The sequence below is a fragment of the Centropristis striata genome, chromosome 5 (assembly GCF_030273125.1).
Source record: "Centropristis striata isolate RG_2023a ecotype Rhode Island chromosome 5, C.striata_1.0, whole genome shotgun sequence".
Classification (NCBI taxonomy): Eukaryota; Metazoa; Chordata; class Actinopteri; order Perciformes; family Serranidae; genus Centropristis; species Centropristis striata.
In genome coordinates, this window is record NC_081521.1 from 30,142,313 (window position 1) to 30,167,824 (window position 25,512).

A 25,512-nucleotide genomic window follows, 5' to 3' on the forward strand; every position below is an offset into this window, starting at 1 on the left:
TCAAAGTGCATGATCTTTATTTGATATACTGTGAAGTGCCGTCCAGGTGGCACGAAATGGCAGCAGAACAATGAATGTATAAGGCTCCTTTTTTTTTTCTTTCTACTAACAACAAACCGGTCTTTTTGTCTCGATTTTGGCTATTCTGCTAGCACATGAATAGGAACACCTGCAAAATGATAAAAAGATAGCATTTATAAATAGATGAACCAGTCTGTTGAGCCCCAGATACCCCAGTGTTCGCCTCATACAACGTCCCTTAAAGAGCAGCCAACTGTCGAAGGCAAAAAAAGGTTAAAAACCCCAGCTCTGATCCAAGAGGACTGAACAATCGACCCCTGAGATTAACTATCCAACGTGCTCTGGGAAAAGGACGTGGTGAACAGCAGGAAGTGCTACAAAAATTCATAAATGAAAAGTAAACTGGAAAATCATCAATACTAACAACGGAATTTATTAATTCTAATATTTTAACTACCTCTTTGTTTTCTCAGTATATTTCTAGAATTTATTAGTTATACAAATACTAAACATAGAATTATATGTATATTATGTCATTGTATACAGCAGAACTTATTCATGATGGAAAATCAACATGAACATCAAAGTATTTTCAAAAACATCCTGTGCTTTCAACCTCGATCTATCTCTCCGGCTCCACAGCCAGATAGCGCAGGTGCCCCACCGCTGTCACTTTATGCTGCTTCGTGTTGTCTCTGCACTCGAGTCACATGTTTTCGACACCAAAACCAGGCCAAGTCCCAAGCTGGGTAACGATTATTTGCTGAGTGGTGGTTGTTCAATAGTGCAGCAGAGTGGGTCCTTTTTTCATATGTGGTTCCAGAATCACATCAGCCAGGGCTCAGCCGGAGAGTTACTGGATGCCGCAGCTCAAAAGCCTCAGATCACCGGGCTTATGTCTCCCTCTAGGGGGCGGATTGCAACTGATATCCACTCTGGCCCATAAGCCTCAACTCCTTACCCTAGAGGGGACCACCTGTGGTGGGTTACCCTCCGCAAAACAACCTCTGTCTCATCTTTGGCTTTGCAAAAGTTAAGTCTCAAGTGTGAAAGCAGCAAACCTCACATACAGTAGATGTGAGGGCATCTACTGCACAGTACATACAGGTTCGTGCTGTGTGTGCGTTAAAAGCCTTATGCCCAGTGAACCTGAGCTCCTGCCTTCGAGTGCCGTTTGGCCTCCATGATGGAAAAGGCCTCCTGCTCCTCGCTGATCTCCTTCAGCCTCTTCTCCTCTAGGAACGATACCAAGGAGTCCCTCATGTCTACCACGTCGATCATCTGTTGAAGGACCCGGTCTTCTTCTCTCTGCTGTTCCGGTGTCTTATCTGCCAGACAAACACATATGCACACTTTCAGGAGGGCAATCATAATTATGCTTTGTAGGTTCTTCACTACTTATTATTATCACTTGAATCTGTAGCTCCCCTCAGCTTTATGGAGCTTTATAGTGAGTTTCAGCTCATCGTTGTTCTGTCTGTCCCAATACTTTACTGTTAATCGATTCCCTAAGCTCTAATAGAGACAAAGCTGTAAAAACTGATAGTTGGTACAAATAAATAAAAATAAACAAAAAAACATGCATCATTCATTCACAAACATGATTGTGAATGAATGATAAAGTTGTTCTGTTTCTACTATATGAGCAGACAAGCAGCTGTATCAATTTGGCCATATCAATTTAAAAGGTAAGTGTTGTGTTCGAAATCTGTTTTTTTGCTGCTCCAAAGTGGCCGAATGTGGGATAAAATGTACAGTCCCCTTCTCTGCAAAAAATACATTTAAAAGTTGAGCCAAAGCCCCCCCCCCCCTCCCCCACTAAATAAGTACTAAATAACATAAACTTTGAAGAATAACCACTAGATGTCACTGACTTAGAGTTCTGAGTGTTACTTTAATACCATCTGAAGTGAAAAGAGTGAACTTTTGTTTTCAAAACGACTACAGATTTGATCTCCCATCTCTTACACTGATCTCTATACAGCCATGCTGGACAAAAGGAATAATTAAATTGACCAATAATGGTAAAGCTTTCAATTTAATTATGGGCATATGAGTATAGTTTTAAGACAAATTTAACAGTTTGCCTAACTCTAAAAGACACACTACAAAAAGACTTGTAGAACTTGCAAACTTAGCAACTTGAAAACTAAAAACAACCCACAATGCAACACTCTCTGTAGGAGCTTGTGTTTAACTGATTCTCTCTGCCTTCAAAAAGGAAACTTAATGTTACATAGCTGACAAAGACGGTCTTATAGTCATGCCAATAAGTAAACACTGGTGCAATTAATGTATACAATCCTGTATACACTGATTGGGTGAACAAGGCCACATTGCCAAAGCGCTGATGTTCTCATTAGAAGAGGAAAAAATGTAATGATTATCCCAGAAACCTTGGCTCTACACAACTGGTGCTGGTTTCTGAGTTGGCTTGCTCTCTTCTAACTGCTTCCAGATCAATAGGCCTATTCAAGAAGCTTCAACAACAAATGTGCTTATGTTTGCACACAAAAATACCCACCATTCATCTCCATGAATTTTCTGAGCTCCAACTCCAACATGCTCTGCTTGTCTTCGAGCTCCAGCTGTCGAGACCTGAGAGGAAAAAGCAAACCGAGTCATGTCCACATCCTGCTGTAGCTGAAGGTCACCATGAGGCCAAATGACAAATAGAGTCTGACTTTAAAGATGTTTGTTTGCTGCAGAGGTCAGAACAAACAGTAACCGCAGTGTTTTTATGTGGATGTCTGCGGTTTTGTTTTGCACAAAAACCTTAATTGTGTACCCAGCATGACTGCACAGGCTTTTACTCTGCATCGAATTTAAGAGGTATTCACTCACGCCACCATGAGGTCAGACTCCTCAGACACCAGCGCGTTCTTCTCGTGGACGAGCTGGATCCAGTGCTCGATCATTTCAGGAGAGCCGTTGCTGCCTGGAGGTGGAAAAATATAGTGTTTGGGTGTCTGCATGTGATATTTGTTTGTCAAGTTGAAAAAGAAAAGAGGAAGACAAGTTTTTTATGGAAATTTCTAAATACAGTGGTCCACTGTGTCTAACACAACATCCATTAAAGTCAGCATGTCTCAACTCGGAGCCCTCAAGCTGTCATGCATCTTTCTAATTTTAGAGGTTGTTCCATATGACTTTAACTTATAAAGTTGAACCCCATCAATACAAATATATGCATTTCGAAGTTTCTTATATATTAGTTCTAGCGAGCATTATATTGAATTTTGTTCATTTTTATCACCTGGTGTTTATTTATAATAAGTATATTTACCATTTGCAAAGCAGCAACTTAATAGGTCTTTTATTTTCTATTACCATAAGAGAGAGGAATTTATTTTACTATAAAAGTTTGTTTCATTTTCTTCCAACAACTTTTGGTTGCACAGGGGCATAAAATCTGTGTGAAAATCATTTTAAACCAGTCTGCTCTTAAAGTACTGTTGATATTTTTCATTAAAGCAACAACAAAAAAAGTGCATTGTGTCAACATCTGGGACTTACTAGCCTCTCCTCGCAGAGTTCGCTCCAGCTCTACACCCTTATCCTCCAACTCCTTGAAGGTCACCTCGATCTCCTCCAGTCTCCTCTGGAGCGACTGTGAACCACCGAAACAAGACAAAGTGAGAAAGGTGCTTGAGCAAATTTTAACAAATACATTTACACCTGTTTATGTTGTTATTTATATTCACCAATCTTTCTGCAACAGACATTAAATATGTTTTAACTCCATAATCATGTATCTATATTTTAGTTTTCATTAGTTCAGGAAACGATGAATGTGTAATGCAGCTTTATTGTTTGTACTTTTCTCACTGATATCAGCCTCAGTGTTTACTGTTCCCACAGCCATATCAGTTTATTAAGCTATATCTAATGCAAAGCAAACATTTCGAGCTGTTGCCATTTCACATTAAAAATGTCAAACTGACATTTTAATTGTGAAAAAGCTACAGCAAACACATAAAAAATGTGCCTATAAAAAAAAAAAAAAGACATGGGGCTCTATCTTACACCGAGCGAAAAGTGCCTGTCATTTATATTCCCACCCAGCGGCCACACTGTGTAAATAGCACATGTACTTGCACCCATCTGAGCACCCATGGGCGTGTTGTTCTTAAAATGAGGTGTGGTCAGGTACATTGTTGGTGCATTGCTATCTGGAGGCAGTAGAAAGCAATCATGCCATTGACCAACAAAAACCTAGTCTATAGTCAGTGGTGTGGTATTTTCCTGCCATTTAAAGATGCATTATTCAGATAGTACGAGGACCATCAATAGGCGGGTTCACAAAGTGTGTACAATCTGCTTGTAACACACACACAGCGACACACAGCAACCCTGCTCCTCCTCAGTTACAACAGGTTGTTAGGCAAATGGAGTTGTTGATGGGACAGAGATGTGGGACACAGTGGAGACAGGAAACTGCTTAATTCTCTAACTTACGCTATCCTCCATTTACATAGCAATGCCTCAGGTGGACTCTCATCGGGAATGGGAGATGATTGGTTTATTTAGATTAAGATTGAGAGATTAAATACAACTCCCTTTCCCTAGGAACCTTTTCAGATGCACCATATAACTAGCAAAAGTGTAGTTAGTCTGTAATTCTTTAAATAGGACCCATGGTTATTGTCAGTATCATTTTTAAATATTGCAGGGAGTAATGGGACAAGAAGGAGCAGCCACAGTGAGCTCTGAGATGAAGACTTGTGGCCGAATTAACTGCTTTTACTTCACCCTGCTGTTGTGTGGAAAACTACTTGCAGTGTGCAGCATGAAATCAGACCAAGGTTGACCATGACACGATGGAAAAAGACACATTATTGACTTGCTTCTTTTCGAGTTTGTTTGTTTGTGCTGGAAACATTTGCACCAGGTGCTCTTTGTTGTATTTCTGACAAAATAACTGCTCAAGGAGTGTTTGCTGCCTCCAGAATGCTGAGATTTGCAGTATTTAACAACACTTGCTGTAGCAACAAGTAACCACGGGTGTCTCCAAATCAACCTGCAATTAAATCTTAAGGATAAAAACTTTAACATACAACAAATATTCAAAAACTGTATATTCATCGACAAGTTTATGCTTCATTGGTCGAAACTGGAGAATTCACAGATAAACTTTGAGTTTTGTAACACTGACCTGGGCTTTGCGCAATCGCTGTAATTCACTCATCTTGGCTCGCCGCTCCAGCGTCCTCATCTTCATCAACTCCATCTTCTCAGCTTCAACAGGATCTGGTGGCACGGTCTGAAACTAGAGGCAAATGTTAGTATTTTAAGTTAAAATGCAGCAGCTCTCTATCATGTAAAATAAAAAATAAAAAGTCATCTCCATTCCACTCCTTACTTTCTCATCAAATAAGTCGACATCGTCTTGTTCAAACATATCATCGTCGTCATCATCATCATCTTCATCTCCGTCGACACCCTCTTCTGAGGTGTTGTGAGCATGTCTGAACGTTGTTTCTGTGGTACAAATGCAGGAAAGATGTTGTAACAAGTGTTACACAGCAAAGTTTTTTTCTTGCAACAAGCAGAGTTGAAAAAGGGAAGTGAAATGAACATCATGTAGGTGCAAGGCTATCAGACAACAGCGTCAACAAAAAGGTTCCCTGCAACCTGCAACAAGGATCAAACAGGAGATGGGTCTTTACTTACCCACTCTCCCTGGATGATTAATGTGCACACTGAGCCGGGTGTCTCTGCTGATCCTCGGGGAAGAGAGATTCCAGGGGGAGAACTTGGATCGTACTCTGGTCTGCCCACTTGGCATTTCTTTTCTCCTGAAACAGCGTCGATTCCTATTCTCCCGGATGTGACTTGCGGTGCTCCCACTCCAGTAGCCCTCCTCTTCTTGCCCATCAAGCCCCTCTGGTTTAGGAGGGCTCGGGCCTCCTGCATTTGCTGAAGAAGAGGAGCAGGAGGAGGATCCACCGGGCGTCTCGGAGTCCGAGTCCACGCTGAGGCTCTGAAGATTCACGAGTTGGCTTTTCTCCTCCTCAGTCAGCTGAAGCTTTCGGAGTGACTGCTTTGGACGGGAATCTGGTGCTAACATAGATATCTCTTTTGTTGGGGTTGGAGAGGAGTGTTTTTCAGGAGTCAAGGGGTTAAAAAGATGGATTGTGCGAGGTTTTGCTGTTGGAGGAGAGGGCTGATGGGTGGGTGTGGTCTGCTGAGAGAGGCGGGGCTTGGGGACAGGATATGGCACGGACTCCTCCTCAGTGGGTGCTGCTGCCTCGGCTTCAGATGGAGGATCAATAGAAGTTTTTGACCCACGTGGTACTTGGGATTCAAGTATATCCTGTCCTCCAGGTTTATGTGACTGTGAGCGATCAGAGGGACCACAGTCCAGAGTGTGCTCATACTCCTCATCTGATGGAGATGGTGTAAAATCATCGCTGGAAAGCCTGTTCTTTTCACTTGTCCCTTTGTGCTTTCCTTCGCTCTCCTGAAAACAAAATTTAGGGTTAGAATTTAAAATTTAAAAAAGAAGTTGAAAAAAAAGCAAAAGAGGGGCACAAATCCCCATTTCATGTGTTTTGGTCCTCAGACTACATATGCCTTGACACAAACATTCTCATTAGTTGCAAGCGAGTCGGCCCTGCAGGCTGATGACATCCGACCAGGCACCAGACGGATGATATATCATGCAACAGAAGATTGTGTAACACGGGCTTCGCAAACACAAAAAAATTCAACATGGAGTCTGGAGCAGCAAGCAACATAATGTTGTACATCTGCTCTGCTCAGTGACCCACCTTACAAGATGTTTCAGCCCCGTTTCCCAGCACCAGTTCTTCAGAGTGCAGCTCACAGTAAAATCTCCCTGAGGGGACATCACAGACACAAACAATAAAAGGAGTTGAAAAGTCAGAGACAAGTGAATGTTGACGTGCTTTAAGGGGAAAAAAAGGCCCGCTGTTTTCATCAATGATTCATGCCCTTTCAGCCTAACTAGAAACCCCTTTAAAAAGGGTCTCGGTGCAAATTATTTATTACACAAATAAATTAATAAGTGGTGCTTTACTATTGTAGCAAAACCTTTTCCTGGCTTTGAGAGAATGCATTATACCACAGGTGCAATAGCTGTTGAAACCAGAAAAACAAGTGCTTTACACTGAAGCATTAAGTGCTTAAATTAAGGATTAAGCAAACAAAAAGGCTGCTAAAAAAGGACTAGATATTAAACCAAACATGGATAGATACTCAGGAAGCTCTGAGAATTACAACACTATTCTAAAAGGGTGTTTGTGTCCCATTAGTTACTGCAAACACCCTTTCCTTTAATTAATCCTTTCATTTTTGATAAACAACAAGTACTCACCTGTGGTCTGGTCAAAGGTGTATCCTCCCAGTCTGAGAGTGATGCCGCACTGATGGCAGGTGAAGCAGCTCCGATGGAAGAACTTGCCCTCAGCACTGATGCGCTCAAGCACATAGACCCTCTGACCACAGAAGTAACACTCGTCACTGTGTGTCATCGACACACCGGAACCAGTTTCAGGCTCAGGTTCAAGAGCAGGATCCAGTCTAGGACTGATCTCAGGGGACACAGGAGGCAAAACCGTCTGGGGGGGAAAAATATAGAGTCAAACTGAGTAAAGCAACATTGGCAAAAACAAGAATTATAACAATAACTATATTTAAAAAGCACCTTTAAAAACAGCGTTTACAATGGGCTGTGACAGACACAGCACAAAAAAGCCACATACAAAGAAGGCAATATAACAACAGAAAGCCAAAAAGGAAGATACAAACAAAATATGACAATTTTGGGGAAACAATGAATACAAGATGCAAAAGCAAAGAAGAGAGAAGACAAATGAATCCAATTTAAACTCAAATAAAAGTGTAAAAGCAACAAGCAGAAAAACACTGTACAAAGATGATTAAAAAAAGTCTATAAAATTGGGTCTTAAGAAGTTACTGATGCTGCGAGCCTTATCTCCTCAGGCAGGTCGTTCCAAAGCCAAGCAGGTCACCTTTAGATTTAAGCATCGACCTTGAACGGTCAGGAGGGCCTGACCTGAGGCTCATGGGGGTCAATGTAGCTTGGAGCCACAGCCAGAAGAACTTCATCTCTAGTCACTTACATTTCTAAAAAAAATATTCTAAATTGAACATGTAGCCAATAGAGTAGAGTTCTGTGATGTCACCCGTTAACACCAGTGAAAAGCCTCACTGCTGCATCCTGAACTAGTTGGAGGCAGGACAGTGAATTCTGGTTTATGCTGGACAGAAGTAAGGCTGGAGATAAACTTGCTGTTTAACCATGCGGTAGCATACACAACTGGCTACATTGCATGTGTGCAACGCGTGTTACTGGAGGTTTTCACTAGAGGGCTCATCAGAGAAGTCGGGCCGTATAAACTACCAGATATGCAGGATGTAAATAACCAACATGGCGACACTCCAGGAGGTTACTATTCAAAGATACTACATAGAATCTTCTAACCCGTCTCTGTTATGTTGTTATTGATGAGATCACTGCAGAGGGGCAAGGGGAAGTGGGGCCATCATACATTTAAGGCTGTTAAATCAAAGGCTGTTAAATCAAGTATGTCGTGAAAAATGGTCAGTACTGGTCCTACACTTTCCCTGTGTGTATTGTTGTCATGTGTGTATTGCATGGACGTGCACAACCACGGTCCAAACAGATGCATATCTCTGTGTAACTGCGGCCTTAGTTGCAGCAGTCAATTCTGGTGAAGATGAATGCATGAATATGTTTTTCCAAATCGACAATGTTTTTTGATGTGTGGTTCAATACTTTGATTTTAATCAAAATGTAGTCCCGGATTTCTGATGTTGGGCTTCATATTAGAAGGCAGAGGATGAAGGCTGCACTCAATACTAATGTTGAGTGTTGAATGGACTGAATAATAGGATCTCTGATTTTGATGAAGTCAAAGAAAATGTTGTGCCATCCAACAGCTGACATCAAGAAAAGAAGGACTCACACTGTCCTCATCTTCCATCCTTGTGTCCCTTTCTCTTTTCAAAGTTGCCAGCTTTTCCTGCAGAGAAAATAAGACCAACTATTAACCCATCATATGACCTGATTGTGTTGGTTATGTGGAGAACATTCAAACCATTTTAATGACAAACTAGAAAGCACATCCCTTGAAATAAGATCTAATAAATAACAAATATGAGTCACAGACAGAACAAGAACACAGGCGGAAGGCCCAGACGTGAACTCCAGCCAACGGAGCCAGTGTGTTTGAAAATATCTTTATCAAACATTTTTTTCTGTGCTGTGTAAACAGTGAACTCACAGTCACAGTGGGCGTACCTTGCGTCTTTGCAGAGAGTTGTGCTTCAGCTTGCTCAGGAAAAAGACAGCTGACTGTGTCTGGGAGAGAGTCAGAGGCTTGGACGACGGCAGGAAGGCTGCAGGGTCTGCAGCCAACACAAAATGAAGATAACGAAAAATGTCACACACACCTAATTCAGTTTATCTTACTATAACCATCGGCTGCAAACCTAAAAATCACCTGCGTTACTCTTGGCCTACTTGCAGCTCTGCATACAGCAGCTTAAAATATTCAGATTGTGGGTTTTTTCTTGATATTGTAAAAGGTAAATCCTTTCATGTTGGACACTCTGTCAAGAATATAAATAATCCCTCTTACTTGTATTTTCTGTAGCGCCACAACAGCAGCATCTGAATTTAACTTGTCAATCCACATAAAACTCTTCAGCTCAGCTCTGACTACCACTCCCATCCTTTCATCATTCAGATAAGGTTACCGGAGAATGACAGCTCCCTCCTGCCTGCACATCAGTCGGCGGATCCCAAGCAGAGCAGCACAGCATCGCATCACACACACACACACACACACACACACACACACACACACACACACACACACACACACACACACACAGGGAGCGTTTATCACACCCACTTCAGCTCATTCACTGACGCTAGGCTCACATTTACCCTGCTCAAACTCCTCCTGCTACATAGACTGTAATAAATACCTCTGCTAAAAACAGCCGGGAGAAAATCCTCCGTCGGTGCAGGAATAGTAGATCCCTTCAGGAGACCCTAGTCCCATCAGACCCACACACATCAGCCACACGGTGACTGTTTGCTCTGTCTGCTGCTGCTGGGCTGGCTTAGTGCAGGAGAGCAGCACAACCAGTAGAGGCTGGCTCTGAGCACAGCACTAGCCACTTAAGCCCAAATGAATTCTGGGTAACAGGCTCTTAAAGAGACAGCAGTGATTTGATCACTTCTCAACACCAGGCACATTTCAGTGGGAAGGCACCTGACCCTTTTAAGGTGATGCTAATGCCTGTGCAGTGTCTAAGCAACAGAGTTACGTAAGATTAATGCTGCTGTCACCAATAGCTATCTTCAGATATATATCAGAGCATAAACACCCTTAAAAATGCCATGAATAATTAAAACATTATGTGGTAAATTGCAAAGTGTTTTTTTTTGGGCTTTTGTGCAATGTTTTGACATTCTTTTTAACCTTGCAAATAATACATACTCAAACTTTTACCTTTGGCTGGCACAGTGAAGGCACTTTGGACCTGTGTGAGGTAGAGGACCATGGACAACTTGTCTATCTGACCACTGTTGGTGAAGTCACTGGCAGACATGACAGGAGGGATGCCCAGCTCCTTCTCCAGGACGCTGAAGGCCAGCTGGTTGTTGTGAACAGCACTGGACTCGTTCAGTGAGGACATGTCACTGTGGAGGAATTAGAGAGCATGGATTACTCTACATCACAACTGCTCATAGTGCAGGTTTAGATTTAGATTTCATATATAGATTCAGAATTCATATATAGATTTAATATTTAGATATAAATTAAGTATTTCTGTATACTATTTAGATTAAGTTTAGTTATTTATATAAACAATAAGAATTTAATATTTAGATTTAAAATTTAACATTTGGATTTAGATTTCTTACTTTGAAATTCATTATTTACATTTTGTGTTAAATTTAGTTTTAGGTGTTGTAATTACATTTTAATTTAACATTTGTAATGTATATTTTTTAATAGACAGTAGGATTTAATATTTAGGTTTAACATTAAGATTTAAATATCTTATTTCAATTGCATTATCGAAAATTGTATTATTTCAATTTAACATTTAGATTTAATATTTATTTCAGATTTAACATTCACATTTAATATTTAGATTCAATATTTAGAGTCAACATCTGCATTTGATATTTAGATGTAATACTGACATTATTATTTAATATTTAGATTTAAATTTTAACATTTATATATACTCGAACATATATATTTAATATTTAGATTTATCAGATTTATTTAAAATCACATAATATTTTAATGTGTAAACATGTATTTTTTCTATTAATAAACAAATTGTTAACAATATAATATGTAGTTTTACATGAATTTCTGTGAGGGTACCGCGCTAATTATTTATAAATATATATGTACATAAATTAATACAATTAAACTTTAATATAAACTATAACTATACAGCATCCTATAATGAGATAAAAACTAAGCTAATGTAAGGGGAGGGACTCACATGAGCTGAGGTCTGAAGTGGTGGATCAGAGCGCACAGAGCCAGCCCGGACCTCCAGGACTGAGTAAAATCTATTACATTCACATTCTTATAACCCTCGGTGTGTTTCTGGCACCATTTCAACAACTCTTCAAAAGCCCTGACTGAATCTGAGGGGACAAACAGAGACAAATTATCAGACACGGCTCAACAACCACAGCGGTGTGGTTTCACACTCTTAAAAATGTCCTTCTGTGATATGTAAATGGTGCGTGTGAATTGTTTATTTTTTCTACGAGTTGTCAACAGTTGACCACAAAGTGCTTCCTCCTTCACTACACAATGAATAAAACCATCACACAGGCCATGAGAGACTGCACAATGAAGAGCAGCTGACCTTGACGCAGGTAACTGAACCTGTTCTTCGGTTTCTTGCTGCTCGCTGGATTGAATTTATCAACATCGTATAGGTGCTGCACCTGAATAAAGTAACAGGTAGATAAGTCAGTACAATTCACAATCAATTACAGACTAAAATAAGCTTTCACCAGTTCATCACACAGGAACACAGCAGCATTTGTTAACAATAATACAGATATTGTTTAATGCAAAAGATAATTGTTTTTGTGATTTAGTTGGACTGTAAGCCATTCAAGATCTAACAATAAGTTTTACTTTAATGACAACAAATACATAAAACACCTAACACTGAAGAAAACAGCTATGCAGTTATAGTAGTTGCAATATTTGGAGGATTAGAACAGAATAAAGTATTTTTTGTTAACATTGCTCTTATGAGACATTGTGTAGACTTTAATCTGCAACCTTAAATAACCTTCATAAAGATTAAAAAGGGATTCAAATCTCTGTTGAGTAAATAAAGGATAACCGTCCTGACCTGGTTGGTCTGGATGGAGGAGAGGTTGACTCTTGTGTACCGCGTTTTGGGGTCGATGCTGTAACCAGTGTAGTTTTTGCTGGTGTTTTCTGGTGTGGTCTGGGACAGGACCTGGTAGATACTTTCTCTGTACATTTGTGAAGAAATTAAAGTTAAGTATTAGAGTTATTTAGAGCAACAAGTAGAGACAGAAACACAGATGCACTGAAATGGAGCAGGAAAAAGGAAACTAGCAATAACAAAAGGAAGTGAGTGATGCCGTTAAAAATAAACAGGGAGGTTCTCGACACTAAATTCTGTATTCTCATCAGGTTAACCACAACATATTACAGATTACTTTAAAGTCTTAAAATTGGCACATTTCATTTGTACGGATATGATTATTTTGTTGAACAACAAGGCCTCATTGTCACACTGAAATTATTTTTATACCTATGCAATCAAAACAAATAACCATCACACTAATTAGCTCAGGATGTGAAGGGCTGCTGATGAGGAGATCCAGCAGCATACTAATGAAGTTTGGTACTGTAGATTCAAAACTTTGAGCTACATCCATTCTTTTTCTAAATGTTTAAATACTTATTTTGTTCTTTAGAGCCTATATTTTTGGCCGAGATTAACCTATGGCAGGTAGTGAAAAAACATGAAGTAGAGCAGTTTTGCATGATTTGCTCTTGATGTAAAGATAAAATCAGATTGTCTGTATTATGTGTTGGCTGCAGGAAGGAGCTTTATGAAGCTGGCTCACCGCTCAGCCAGGATCTTGAGATGTGGGACCCCCATGCCCCAGCTCCTCACCATCCACGCTGTGTCAAAAGAAGCTAGAAACCCCCGGGCTATCCCTGTACCCAGAGGCCAGAAAGGCTGCAGAGAAAATAACATAAGAACTTGTTGAAGCACAATAATAAAACCTTACAACTGATGACTGAAGAACAACTGCAAGAGTTTATCAGACTTCTAAACAGTAATCATCTTTATGTAAACGACACCAAGAGTACACTGTGTGAGGATGTAGTTAGACACAGTTGTGCTGTAAGCTAACTGCAAACATCAGTGTGCAAACATGTTCACATGTTGATGTTTAGCAAATACAATGTTTGCCATGTTTACCACCTTAGTTTAGGATATAATCATGCTAACATTTGCTAATTAGCACTAAACAGAAAGTACAGCTGATGGGAATGTAAATAATTTTGTAAATATTGACTTGATGATTAAAAGTAAAAAAAAGGAAATATCTGTAAATCTAAATATACATTAAATTCATTTACTGTCTGTTAGAAAGGGAAGATGCTAGAATGTATCCACCGAATGACAACATGGGCATACTGTGCAACCCTGCTATAATGTTGTAGTGAGTAAATATGAAGCCAAACGCAGCAATAATCAACTTTATACATTCTTCTTCTTTATACATGAAAACATGCCTCACCTTATAAGTTACCAGATTTAACCCTGACCCAAATCCCGTTTTAACCCTGACCATTACCCTTCATAGCTCGCTAAATGCTAACTTAAGTGTTTATGCCAGTTTTGTGCAGTGAGTCATTCAGTGGATACATTCTAGCATCTACCTAAAACTGGGCAATATGATCATTATTGCGATTTTAAGCATTTTGCAATATGGTGAGTATTGCAATAGAATATATTGCGATTTAACTTCATTTTGTGTCCACAAAATTAAATTGGCCTAAATAGAGAAACTTTGCAGCATTATTTTGACAACTTCCTGACATGATATACTGACGTGATGCCTATAGATTCCTTAGATCTTCTAGTTTCACATGATACCAGTATCTCCAGTATATTCCTAAAAGTAAACCCGCTACGGCCTCCAGGAAAAGAATAAAAAAATGGCGAAAATACTGACGGTCCGCCAGTCATTGGAACGCTAAATATTGATACTTGGTGGCCATAAATCGATATAATATTGCCACACAAAATATTGCAATACTATGCTGTATAGATTTTTCCCCCACCTCTAGTAATTTCATATCTCCATAACGATATATCATAATATAGCATCATTTATTTTAATACAATAAATAAATAAATGGTCTATGAAATATCCACATGGTAAATCATATTTTTGCTTGTGATAATCAATTTAGACGTATGATTGCATTACAATATGATTCTATTAAAAGTAAGTATCATATCATATCTATGTATGTAATATATCTATTGCCCTATGTGAGGTAATGTGAACCTCATGTGGCATAAAAAAAAAAGTGGATCACAAAACTTTTTACTCAATCTAGTAGATTGAGTAGTTGAGACATGGATTGATGATGGTGCTCCATAGAACCACTCTAATAGTGTGGGCAAAACTTGAGGGAATTTTCACCAAATTACTAAAAATGTTGCCCCCTACCTCTACCAGGCAATCTCCAACAAGACACATCAACAGCTTCTTCCCCCTCCTCTCCCTGACCAGAGAGGCATTCTCAGCTCGGTGCATGCAGGTGAAGTCGAACATGGCCACGTCTGGCTTCTCATGGTTCTGAGCAAACTGCAGGTCAGGCAGTTTGCCGCAGGTAGAGAAGTATGCAGCATCATGGGCATAGTGGCACAAAGCCTCATGATCCACATTTGCAGGAGCCAGCAGCTCGTCAGCATCACTGTAGTCCTGTAGAGAGAGCGAGAGGTGTAATCTGATGAGTCATGGCACCTTTCTCTGATTCTGAGTGGCATATCTTGGTTTATTGCTTTAGCTAATAGGCCAGGCTGCAGAGAAAGAGTGGGTGATTGACAGTTTCTCTCTTTACAGTGGAGCACCTGCGTGGCCGTTTCATCCATCTGGTTTGTTTCCTTTTCTTTACCGGCCAGAGAAACAGCCAGCGCCAGGAGGACTCACACTTTTTCTTGGTAATGGATGTGTTGTTCTCACCTGTTTAATGACCCCCTTCTTCAGCAAGCTCTTCTTCTTGGCAGTCATGACAAAGTAGTGGGTGTCGTCTTTGTAGTAGACAATATTCTCCAAATCAATACCTGGAATGAGAAAGGGAGAGAGAGAATGGTGAGCAGAGAGAGAGAGAGAGAATGGTGAGCAGAGAGAGAGAGAATGGTGAGCAGAGAGAGAAAGAGAGAGAGAGAATGGTGAGCAGAGAGAGAGAGAGAATGGTGAGCAGAGAGAGAGAGAGAGAGAGAGAGAGAATGGTGAGCAGAGAGAGAGAGAGAGAGAGAGAACGGTGAGCAGAAAGAGAGAGAGAGAATGGTGAGCAGAGAGAGAGAGAGAATGGTGAGCAGAGAGAGAGAGAGAGAATGGTGAGCAGAGAGAGAGAGAGAGAGAGAGAGAGAGAATGGTGAGCAGAGAGAGAGAGAGAGAGAATGGTGAGCAGAGAGAGAGAATGGTGAGCAGAGAGAGAGAGAGAGAGAGAGAGAATGGTGAGCAGAGAGAGAGAGAGAGAGAGAGAGAGAGAGAGAATGGTGAGCAGAGAGAGAGAGAGAGAGAGAGAGAATGGTGAGCAGAGAGAGAGAGAGAGAGAGAGAATGGTGAGCAGAGAGAGAGAGAGAATGGTGAGCAGAGAGAGAGAGTGAGAGAGAGAGAATGGTGAGCAGAGAGAGAGAGAGAGAGAGAGAGAGAATGGTGAGCAGAGAGAGAGAGAGAGAGAGAGAGAATGGTGAGCAGAGAGAGAGAGAGAGAGAGAGAGAGAGAGAGAGAGAGAGAGAGAGAGAGAGAGAGAGAGAATGGTGAGCAGAGAGAGAGAGAGAGAGATAGAAAGAGAGAGAGAGCGAGAGAGAGACACTAGTGCAGGAGAGTGGGAGAATCAGGAGAGCTGATTTCAAGAACATGTTGTTATTTAAGAGTGATATTTTTCTACATTAGCTTACTTATGCTTTTCTTCTGGTTTTACCAGAGGGTGGGGGAGCGGATGGAGACACGCGGTTGAATTAAAAAGTTGTTTGAACTGGGTTCTATCTAGGTTATAAAAGGTGAGACACATAATTCCTCTAAAGTTTGCTCAAATTCGAGGTGCAGATCAGGTCAGAAAGGAAGGGTGGATTTTACACTGTCACAGGAAATTAACTGCAGATTGGAAGGCAGATTAACAGCCTCGATACCCTTTTCACACTTCAGATTGAACCCGACCTGACAGTGCGAACATTAATTTCATGCCTTGAGGGTGAGGCTCACCAAGGCACAACTAGAGGACAATACAATGAAAATACATAGTGCAGATATTGTTTTTAAAAATGTTATGCTTTGGTGACTTTCCTTCATAATTTATGTTCTCACTTAGTACAAGCCGTGGTATAAAACAAGGTCATCTTAAGCCTTATTTCCTCTTTTGCTTTAATTTTCAAACAGTTTGCTGAAATAGAGCACAAATCATGACGTCCTCTTCCCCCTGGCTGAACACGAGTGCAGACGTCACATGGATTCCTACCCGTCTCAGTGAGCAGATCTTGGAAAAACTTCTGGTTGTAGATGCGGGCCACACCACTGATCTCTGCGACTTGGGCCTCTTCAGCCGTGTGTCTGTTGACAAAGTTGGCTGTGATGCCAATAGCCAGCTTGCCTCTCAGCTCCTTATGTTTAAAACCTGATAGTTTAAGAAAGGAGAAAAAAAGAGGAAACTGAGCTGATGCAAGCACCTTTGTTGAATAAGTCTGCTGGACGTGTGTAACCGCCATGCTCTTGCAAAATCTTTTAACTATAGCTGTTTGTGCCCCAGTTGCAACAGTGGGGAGTGATTCATGTGTGTTTGTCTCACCATCAGGGACAAACCTGCCTCCTCCAGCAGAGATGAAGACGTCAAACTGGAAGGCTGAAGCAGGGTGAGACGCAGGCTGCAGCTTGGCCATCCAACCTGTCAGAAACACATCAAACTTTAACAATAACTTCACTGCTTTACATACTGTTGGTTCATAAAATACACTGATGATGGTACACTGAGCTAAAAATAAGCAAGGAGAGTGATGACTAGTTGGCAAATGTATGTACCGTTTTCTCCAGAGGGCTCGATCAAGCCCTGAAACTCCACTCCGGTATGCACCTCCACCCCGAGGAGAAGTGACACTTTCAATAGAATGAGCTGCAGCTGACGGATGCCTGAAGACACACAAGTACTGGATATTTAATTGGAAATGTGTGTGTGAGCTATTTGAAGTATTAAATATACAGTCAGTCATGCAAACAGAAAGTTACTGGGAGCGAGGAGGACTGCAACTTATAATTATTTTAATTACTGATTAATTAAATAAATAATTAACAAATTCTTCTGTTAATTGTTTAGACATTATAAGGTCAGCAAATAAAAAGGAATTGCAGATCACTATTCAACAGAGCCCAATGTGATGTCTTCAATTTGCTTATTTTGCCTGAACAACAGTCAGAGAACAGAGAAAAGCATCAAATTTCACATTTTAATTTAACTATTTCACATTTGCAGTACTACACCAAGACCTCTAAACAGATTTCATGTGTAAAATCGGTGTTTCCTTCGAAGTGTACCACAATATATAGGATGAATAAAACCATGCATTCAAAATTATGGAAACTTAAAAAGGTGGTCAAGATCCCCGTTATGGCTAGGTTGATGCAATTAGGCTATTCAATCAATTTCACAATCTCTTAAACTGAGCACAGACACAAAGATGCTTAAAATTTGAAACAAAATAATTTGTTAGTTAATAATTTCCGCACTAATGAGAACATCCCAACACCAGACTGGGGCCACATTGCAAACAGTCCATTAGTCACTCACTGATGTGATCCAGAGAGCCAGTGCAGAATTTGCCGTAGAACTTCTTGGCTGCGAGCGCGCGGAGGTCGCAAATGGTGAAGGGCCACAGGTGGAGGACATTGTTCCTGGAGAAAGACTCTCTCTTCTCCAACACCACCACCTGAGCCCCCAGCAGGGACAGCTCGATGGCCGTTCTCAGCCCACATGGCCCGGCACCCAACACAAGACACTGACAGAGAGACAAACAGTCGGTGTGGATGATGAGATGCAGATCAAAGAATGAGGAAATTAGATAAAACTAAATGTTTCTAGAACTCCCTGTAGGACAATTACTGCCAGGGTTTTCCCTACCATTATGAGCCGTAACTTAGTTATTTTGGGCACCAACTCAGCCAAATGTAAAATGAATGTAGAGAGCTTCAAAACTAACTAAATTACTTTTCCCACATCTAATGATAGCAGTTGGGCCCCAGTGGACTTTCTTAGCAAGATTTTTATCTTTAAGCTTTTATGATTTTTGGTTTATTTATAATCTGCTCTTGCTTTTCCACATTTTTAAACACAGATTTGGTTATAATTATGGTCCAAAATAATGGGAAATTGCATATTTTTAATAAAAAAATATTTTTAGGGAGGAAGCCCAAACACCACACCGAATACTTGCATCTAAGTGTTCTGTGAACTTAGAAAAAAAAGCATGATTGCAAAGTTAAAATGTGGTGGATCAGGTTTCTTTAGAATCCTGTTGTTTTTTTAAAACCTCAAACTCAAACATTGGACCTCATGCAAGTCCAACACTTCTCTTACTGTTACAATTTATATGGGTTTTTCAATCAATAAAAACACCTAAAATGAATGAAATATAGAATCCCGAAGTGAACAACTGCAATCGTAAATCCTGTTTGTGCCTCAGAGAAAATTCAAAATTTGAGAAAACTGGTAAATGCGGCAGGTTCTCCTTGTACATTTATACAAGCCACTTAGGCCCATTGTTTGTCCCAGTAAAACAAGTGATGCAGTTCCCTCCATGATCCAATAAAACTTCTTGAAAGGACCACTGATAAGGTTTATGTAATCAGATCAACAGTAAATCCCCCATAAAATTTTTAAAAGCATGATAAACACAACAGACACAGTCTGGTTGTTATTGTCCCTTCCAAATGAATCATTATGTCAGTATGTCAATAAATTACGGTTATAGTAAATTGGATAAAACATGAACAAGTATCATTTATATGTATCGAGGTGTTTGATTTTGTAACAACATATAGATTAAATACAAAAATCAGACAATTACCTATAATAAGTGTTTTCCCCACAATTGAGAAAAGCATCAAAAAACATGATTTAGATCACAGGAATACAAAAAGTTGCCACTGACTGTATCTGTTTACTGGTGGTGAAATTATGTTGAACATTTTTATTATAGGGAGAAAAAGAAGGAAACAAACTGAAACTCATTCAAAGCCAGTTTTGTAAAAATGGAAATTATTTTTAGATAATATTTTTCTATCAAAAAAAGCCAGACACATCCTTCAGCAGTTAGTACCTTGTTTTTGGTGCAGACTTTTCCTTGCTTGTAGTCTGTGTGAGACGCCCTCTTGTCCAGCTTCGTCCACAGGGCTTTGGCCTTCCAGTAGTTCAGTTGTTCCTTTAACTTGGGGTAGAAGCTCCTGAAGTCCTTAGGGTTGATGTCAAGTTGTTTGCAGAGCGTCGCAAAGTGGTGCTTCACATCCTTACATGTCTGGGCTTGGATGAAGAGGTCAAATGTTGCATGTGAAGGGTTGACGGGGTCCTGGCTCGCCATACTGGAGGATGATGGCTTGACCCGGTCCTTCGGTCACTGTGTTTGTTGGTTAGCTGTGAAAGAGGAGGTTATATCATGGTTTTAGAACTTCCTACCTGGAAATAACTGAGCCATGTGGATATGTTTCCTGTAAATGATCAAAGGTTTACAAAGGCCTTGTTGTAAACATTAATAGAGGTGGTCCAGTCTTCTACCTTCTGTGCCCTCGATGGGAAGTCTCCTCCTCAAGTCCTCCTAAATATAGTCCAGATGTTTTAAACGTGTAGGACTTCTGGGTCACCTAGTCTGAGTCATTACTAACTTCCTCATGTGGTTTCTGAGACTCACTATATCTTTTCTTCTTAATGACTGCTCTGCACCCAACAGCCCGCCCACAGCTGATGTGTCATCCTCACACACTGCCTCAGGAGGTGTACTTGTCATTAGTTTCAGTACACAAGAAGAGTACACAGTTTAATGGAAACATAGGGCTAAAAACACATAGTGAGAATGTAACTTTTTCCATATGTCTGGGATGCTGTGTATTACCTCAACTGAAGAAAAAAGACTAAATGTGACGTTATTAAGAATCACAATATGGCAAATGTATATTAAATATGGCTGCAACCGTTGATTATTATCATAGATTACTCTGCAGATTGTTTTCTCAGGAACTTTTTTTCCGTTTCTCAAAAAACAGTTACAATTTATCACAGCTCCAGCTGATGTCTTCAAATGTCTTGCTTTGTCCAACCAACAGTCCAGAACCCAACAATGAGTTTGTTAAGGCTACCGAAAATAGCTGTAGATTAATTTCCTGTCCATCTAATCATTACAGCTTTAGAATAAAAACTCATTTAGTTTTTAATTACAATTTGCTTGGGATTATGAAAGCAGCAGTATGCAGTTTTCTAGAAAAAGCAAAAGCAAGACGAAAAAAAATACAGCCCTTCTGCAGCTCTCCTCGGCCCCTCTTCATAGAGGGCCCCTGTATTTATTCATACTTTAATTTTAATCATCCCGATCTAATCGTGATTGATTATATAGCAGCAAATTTATGAAAAGTACCATTCTGTTCTCTTTCCAAACAGAAACCTGCAGCCACACAGCTCTTTTTTGGATCAGTTTGACACCTCTGCTCCAGCAAGCTACAACCGTGATAATATCAGAGATGAAGAGAAATAATTTCATATGGTTTAGTCTTCTGCTAGCAGCTAGCTGTGAGCTCAGAGCTCATGAAAGAAGGTTTAATTATGACAGAGATATTGAGAAAATTGTGACATGATGGCCAAAGTCCCCTGTCACAGGCCAGTTTTGAAAAAGTACAGAGCCAAGTGCCGAAGTCTAGCTTTCTGTTTATTATTACCCAATCATGCCAAAATAAACTGAATACTGGCTTTAAGTTGGTGCAGCAGAATTTTACAAACCTTGGTGCTTCCTGCAATAAAGTTAATAGTACAGTAGTTCTCCAGATGATGTCAAACAAATCTTCTTTATCAGAAACATTTGGTCCACAATATGAACTCCCAACTCCCAATATATGCTAACATTTACTTAAAGTGAGAACCACAGGCAGCATGCTAATCTTTTATGTAAAATTCATACTAAAAAAAATAAAAGCTCTGCTCCTACAGTAAACGTTTCCCACATCTTAACACCTTCAAGCAGCAACAAGAAGTGCAGAACCATGCCCACAGTACAGTATGTGTCAACTATATTTATTGTGGGTGACATTTCCTGTAACTACAACTCATGCATCACTTCCTGGTGATAACATTAACCCCTCTCTGCTGCTAAAAGTGCAGCCTCTGCCCTCCACCTGAGACACAGAGTCTATAATTACAGTCAGAGACCATCGCAGCTGGTTTGTGCATGACTCTGCTTGTTTGTAAAGCTGACAGAAACTGCATACAAGCTGCTACTCAAACCAACATTCCTACCTTACATTTTTTAAACTACTGACTCTCTGTAGATATCTACTGAAAAAGAACGTCATCATGACACAGCTTTTGAACAAACATGACAGGAAGCACGGCTCCTACACCTTTTCTTAAGTCACATTCAAGAACTTTTCAAGCCTTTCTAGCACCTTAAAGCTAATTTTATTTATATACAGTACCTACGTTATGTACATATACTGATTATGTATCTTCTTTATCACAATTAAATTTGCTTTAAGCCACCAGATGTATGTTCTGTGAGAGTGTTCTACAGAAGGGTGTCAAATGAAGAAACAACAAAGTTTCATGTTTCAAAATGTGTCACCGGTTTGTCAGTAGACTCTGCATCTTATATGACCTAAACTTCAACCACTTTCAAGCTGTTTTAGCACCTTACAGCTACTAAAATTAACTTCTTTATCGCATTAAATTAGATGCTCTAGATCTATAAACAACCAAAATTATGTTTAGTGAGAGTGTTCTCGAGAGAGGTGACAAATAAAAAAACACACAAAGTCACCTGTTAAAAGTTAGACATGGCACCATATAGAACTTAAACTTCAGTCAGTTTTAAGCACTAAAAGTCTTCCAGTTTGTTTGCATCACTGCCTTTGTCTTTGTTGCATATGGTTCCAGTTACTCAAACAAGTTTCTACCTACATTAAGTCCAAAGACAAACAATGCTGAAGCCTCCATAGAGACTGAAATTATACTATCCCAACACAGAAGCTTCAATGTGAAAGAACAGCTCAGGTGAACATGATCCAGCTTTGATGCAACCAGTTTTGTCACTCACACCCAGAAGCATTCAAATAGATTTTTTTAAGGATAATTATATTAAAACATCATTTACAGGGCTCAAAACTAACTTTTAAAAGTGAAATTCTGTGGTTTTTGGTTGCCAAAACTAAAATGTATTCACCTCTTACTTTAAGCAATTAAGATACTCCACTAATTAAAGTAAACACTTTAACACACATGCAGAACTCTGTTTGGGGTTGTGACTACAACAGGAATATTAACATATTACTAATGCAACAAATTAGGGCTCGACTGATACCCCCCAAAAAAATTCATATCAGAACGTATTGGACTTTTGATAGGCTAATTACCTCTATCACACTATACATCAAATATCAAAAATCTGTTTCTTTTGGGGTATACGTTTTTCAGCTTGCAGTCTCTATTTTTGTATGTTAAAAAGTGGTTGCCACTGAAGGCCAGGAAGTGTCTGCCAAAATTTTTAAATGGTTGCCCTTGGCAACCTGGCAACTGCTACTGTTGAGCCCTGTTTAAAACGTCCCATTTTCTGTTTCTCTACCCATTAATTGCATTGTGGACACAACAAGAGAAAGTAAATCCTGACATGTACAGTGTAAGAGTTAGCTTTGGTCTGAAATGATGAAGTCAAGATTTCATCAAGGTGAAAGTTTCCTAATGGGCTGCAAACAGAGCCAGCGTTCTACTGGAACAATAAAAAAAGAAACCAAGCAAGAAGGAAACGGCCTGTGAAGACAAGACAACCTGTCAAAACTAAAAATAACTGGGAAAAAAATAATCTTTTATCCAATTTTTGAGGAGGTATTTATACTCCGCTCTGATGCTACTGTAGTTTTCAAGCCAGTTGTTAAAAAAGAAAATATGGGACAAACATGAAAGCAGAAACTAGTTCCCTGAGGTTAAAATCACCTTTTATGAGGCCACTTAATATAGCTTGTGGATGGCCTTGGTAAATAAAGTGTCATCTGTGGCAAAGGTGGGCACGCACGCACGCGCACACACATACACACACACACACACACACACACACACACACACTCACAGTCAACATCATCTGACTTGTGTTAAGCAATTGCACAGAAGAGGCGAGTTTTATCAGGAATGCTGCAGACAAGATGAGACAGAAGCAACCAGGATTTAAAATTGACCTAATTTTCATCAGAGCCAATAGATTGGATTGGATTGGAGTGGATTGGAGTGGATTGACCCACCTTATTGCATGTGTAAGCTCTGCAGAGTGTGCCTGGCAACACCACAACGTGTATGTGTGTGTGTGTATCAGGATGTTGGATCAAACACTGATCTCCAGCCTGGCAGGTTTTGGACCGGGACAAACAGACAGAGAGAGAAAGAAAAAAACAAAACATAAGGGAGAATAAGAGGGATGGAGCGAGAAGAGGAAAGGAAAGGAAAAATATGTAATTTCCTGCATTTATCTTGCTCTAACACACATCCACAGTTCATAGTGTGAGAAATTAAAACCCTTTAAATGTAGCCTACTGTAAGACCTCACAATGATAGGAAGCTGATACATGAACAGGAAGGTGTGGCTCTGATTTGCTGTGCCAGGGCAGGCTGCCGTCACAACATGTTACCAAGACCTAGCTGCCAGATTTACAAGAATGCTATTAGAGCTCAGCTGACACAAAAAATATGATTTATATTGAGATATATTAGTGACGAATTAATTAGTGTTTTTGTTTTGTTTTGTTTTTACAGTTGCAGTAGACAATAAAATATATACTGAATGACACCTGCGTATCATGAGGCCATAGCCCCGCCAGCAAACTTTTAAACTTACAGGATAGCTCACGAATTAGCAAGAAAAAGTCTCTCCGCACAATGAAAACAAAGCAGCGACACATAGCATCTTTGATTTCATGTCAAATTTAAGCAGTTTCGAATCATAAAGCGCTTCCTGAAGTTACTTTACCTGCTCCAAAGTCGTGCTGAAGCCGGGTATCCGTGAAACTGCATCGTCGCTGTCGTTTCCATGTTTGCTTTATTTTTTTTCTTTGTTTACAGGTACAGAGTGTGCGCTGGCTCACCTGCGCCTCGCGCCCATACTGCACGAGTGGAGCCTCTTCCGGGACTTTCTGGTACAGCTACAGACACACAGCGCGTGCAGCAGCGCACGTGACTACTAGGTGGGTCTGTGTTTAAGGTGATAAGGCTGTCAGCATGGTCCTCAGGGCATCATTCGTGATGCCATGAGGATGCCCTGAAACTATGTAATAATAATAATAATAATAATAATAATAATAATAATAATAATAATAATAATAATTTACAATAATAGTAGTAGTATTATTAAAATAATACGAATATTATTATTATTATTAGTTTATATATATATATATATATATATATATATATATATATATATATATATATATATATATATATATATATATATATATATATATATATATATAAATTTAATTCAGCTTGTACAGAGTCTTACATATTTCATAGTTTTTGTTCATTATACCACAAAACAAAACAAAACAAAAAAGAAAAGAAACAAAGAATGCAATGTACAAGCTAATAACTCAAACACAACAATATGTGTAGCAGGGAACCAGGGGAGTAACAATAGGACCTGACACTTTTTACCTAACTTCTATTCAATATGGGTTAATAAACTCAACCCATCTTTTTCAGCATTTTTCAAATATATCACTCCTGAGTCTCAAGGTGAATGTCAATTTTTCCATTTTTATATTGTTACATTTTTCCAAATATATTTTTTATATTTTATTATATTTAAATTATGTTAAGTTGGTACTGTACTTTACAAAATCCTTTTATCATTATTATTATTATTATTATTATTATTATTATTTGCTATTGGCCTTACTTCCTTATC

General features: G+C 39.6%; 1 protein-coding gene across 3 annotated transcripts; it reads right to left on the reverse strand.

Moving 5' to 3' along the window:
* Positions 1-24,731, reverse strand: mical1 (microtubule associated monooxygenase, calponin and LIM domain containing 1). 3 transcript variants are annotated; one of them, XM_059333426.1, is made up of 25 exons: positions 24,577-24,731; positions 23,855-23,953; positions 19,687-19,997; positions 18,159-18,366; positions 17,396-17,503; positions 17,166-17,261; positions 16,839-16,994; positions 15,338-15,438; positions 14,822-15,076; positions 13,196-13,311; positions 12,445-12,571; positions 11,944-12,025; positions 11,569-11,716; positions 10,554-10,744; positions 9,332-9,438; positions 8,997-9,053; positions 7,361-7,604; positions 6,795-6,862; positions 5,695-6,484; positions 5,384-5,502; positions 5,177-5,290; positions 3,538-3,631; positions 2,866-2,959; positions 2,546-2,619; positions 1-1,349 (listed from the first exon to the last, which is right to left on the reverse strand). In XM_059333426.1, exons 3-25 carry the CDS (start codon positions 19,942-19,944, stop codon positions 1,156-1,158), a joined length of 3,801 nt encoding a protein of 1,266 aa, XP_059189409.1. In that variant the 5' UTR covers positions 19,945-19,997; positions 23,855-23,953; positions 24,577-24,731; the 3' UTR covers positions 1-1,155. The 3 variants fall into 3 exon arrangements, with proteins under 3 accessions (XP_059189409.1, XP_059189410.1, XP_059189411.1); XM_059333427.1 differs by lacking the exon at positions 23,855-23,953 and having other exon boundaries at positions 24,577-24,725; XM_059333428.1 differs by lacking the exons at positions 23,855-23,953; positions 24,577-24,731 and adding an exon at positions 20,139-20,269.
* Positions 24,732-25,512: the final 781 nt, after the last annotated feature.

Excerpts from the sequence above, each read along its gene's own strand:
- mical1 (XM_059333426.1), bottom strand. The coding sequence starts at position 19,944 with ATGGCGAGCCAGGACCCCGTCAACCCTTCACATGCAACATTTGACCTC. Across the intron at positions 7,605-8,996 it reads GGATGGAAGATGAGGACAGT|ACGGTTTTGCCTCCTGTGTC; the intron begins GTGAGTCCTTCT and ends TTTCCCCCCCAG. Across the intron at positions 6,863-7,360 it reads CACCTTTGACCAGACCACAG|GGAGATTTTACTGTGAGCTG; the intron begins GTGAGTACTTGT and ends ATGTCCCCTCAG.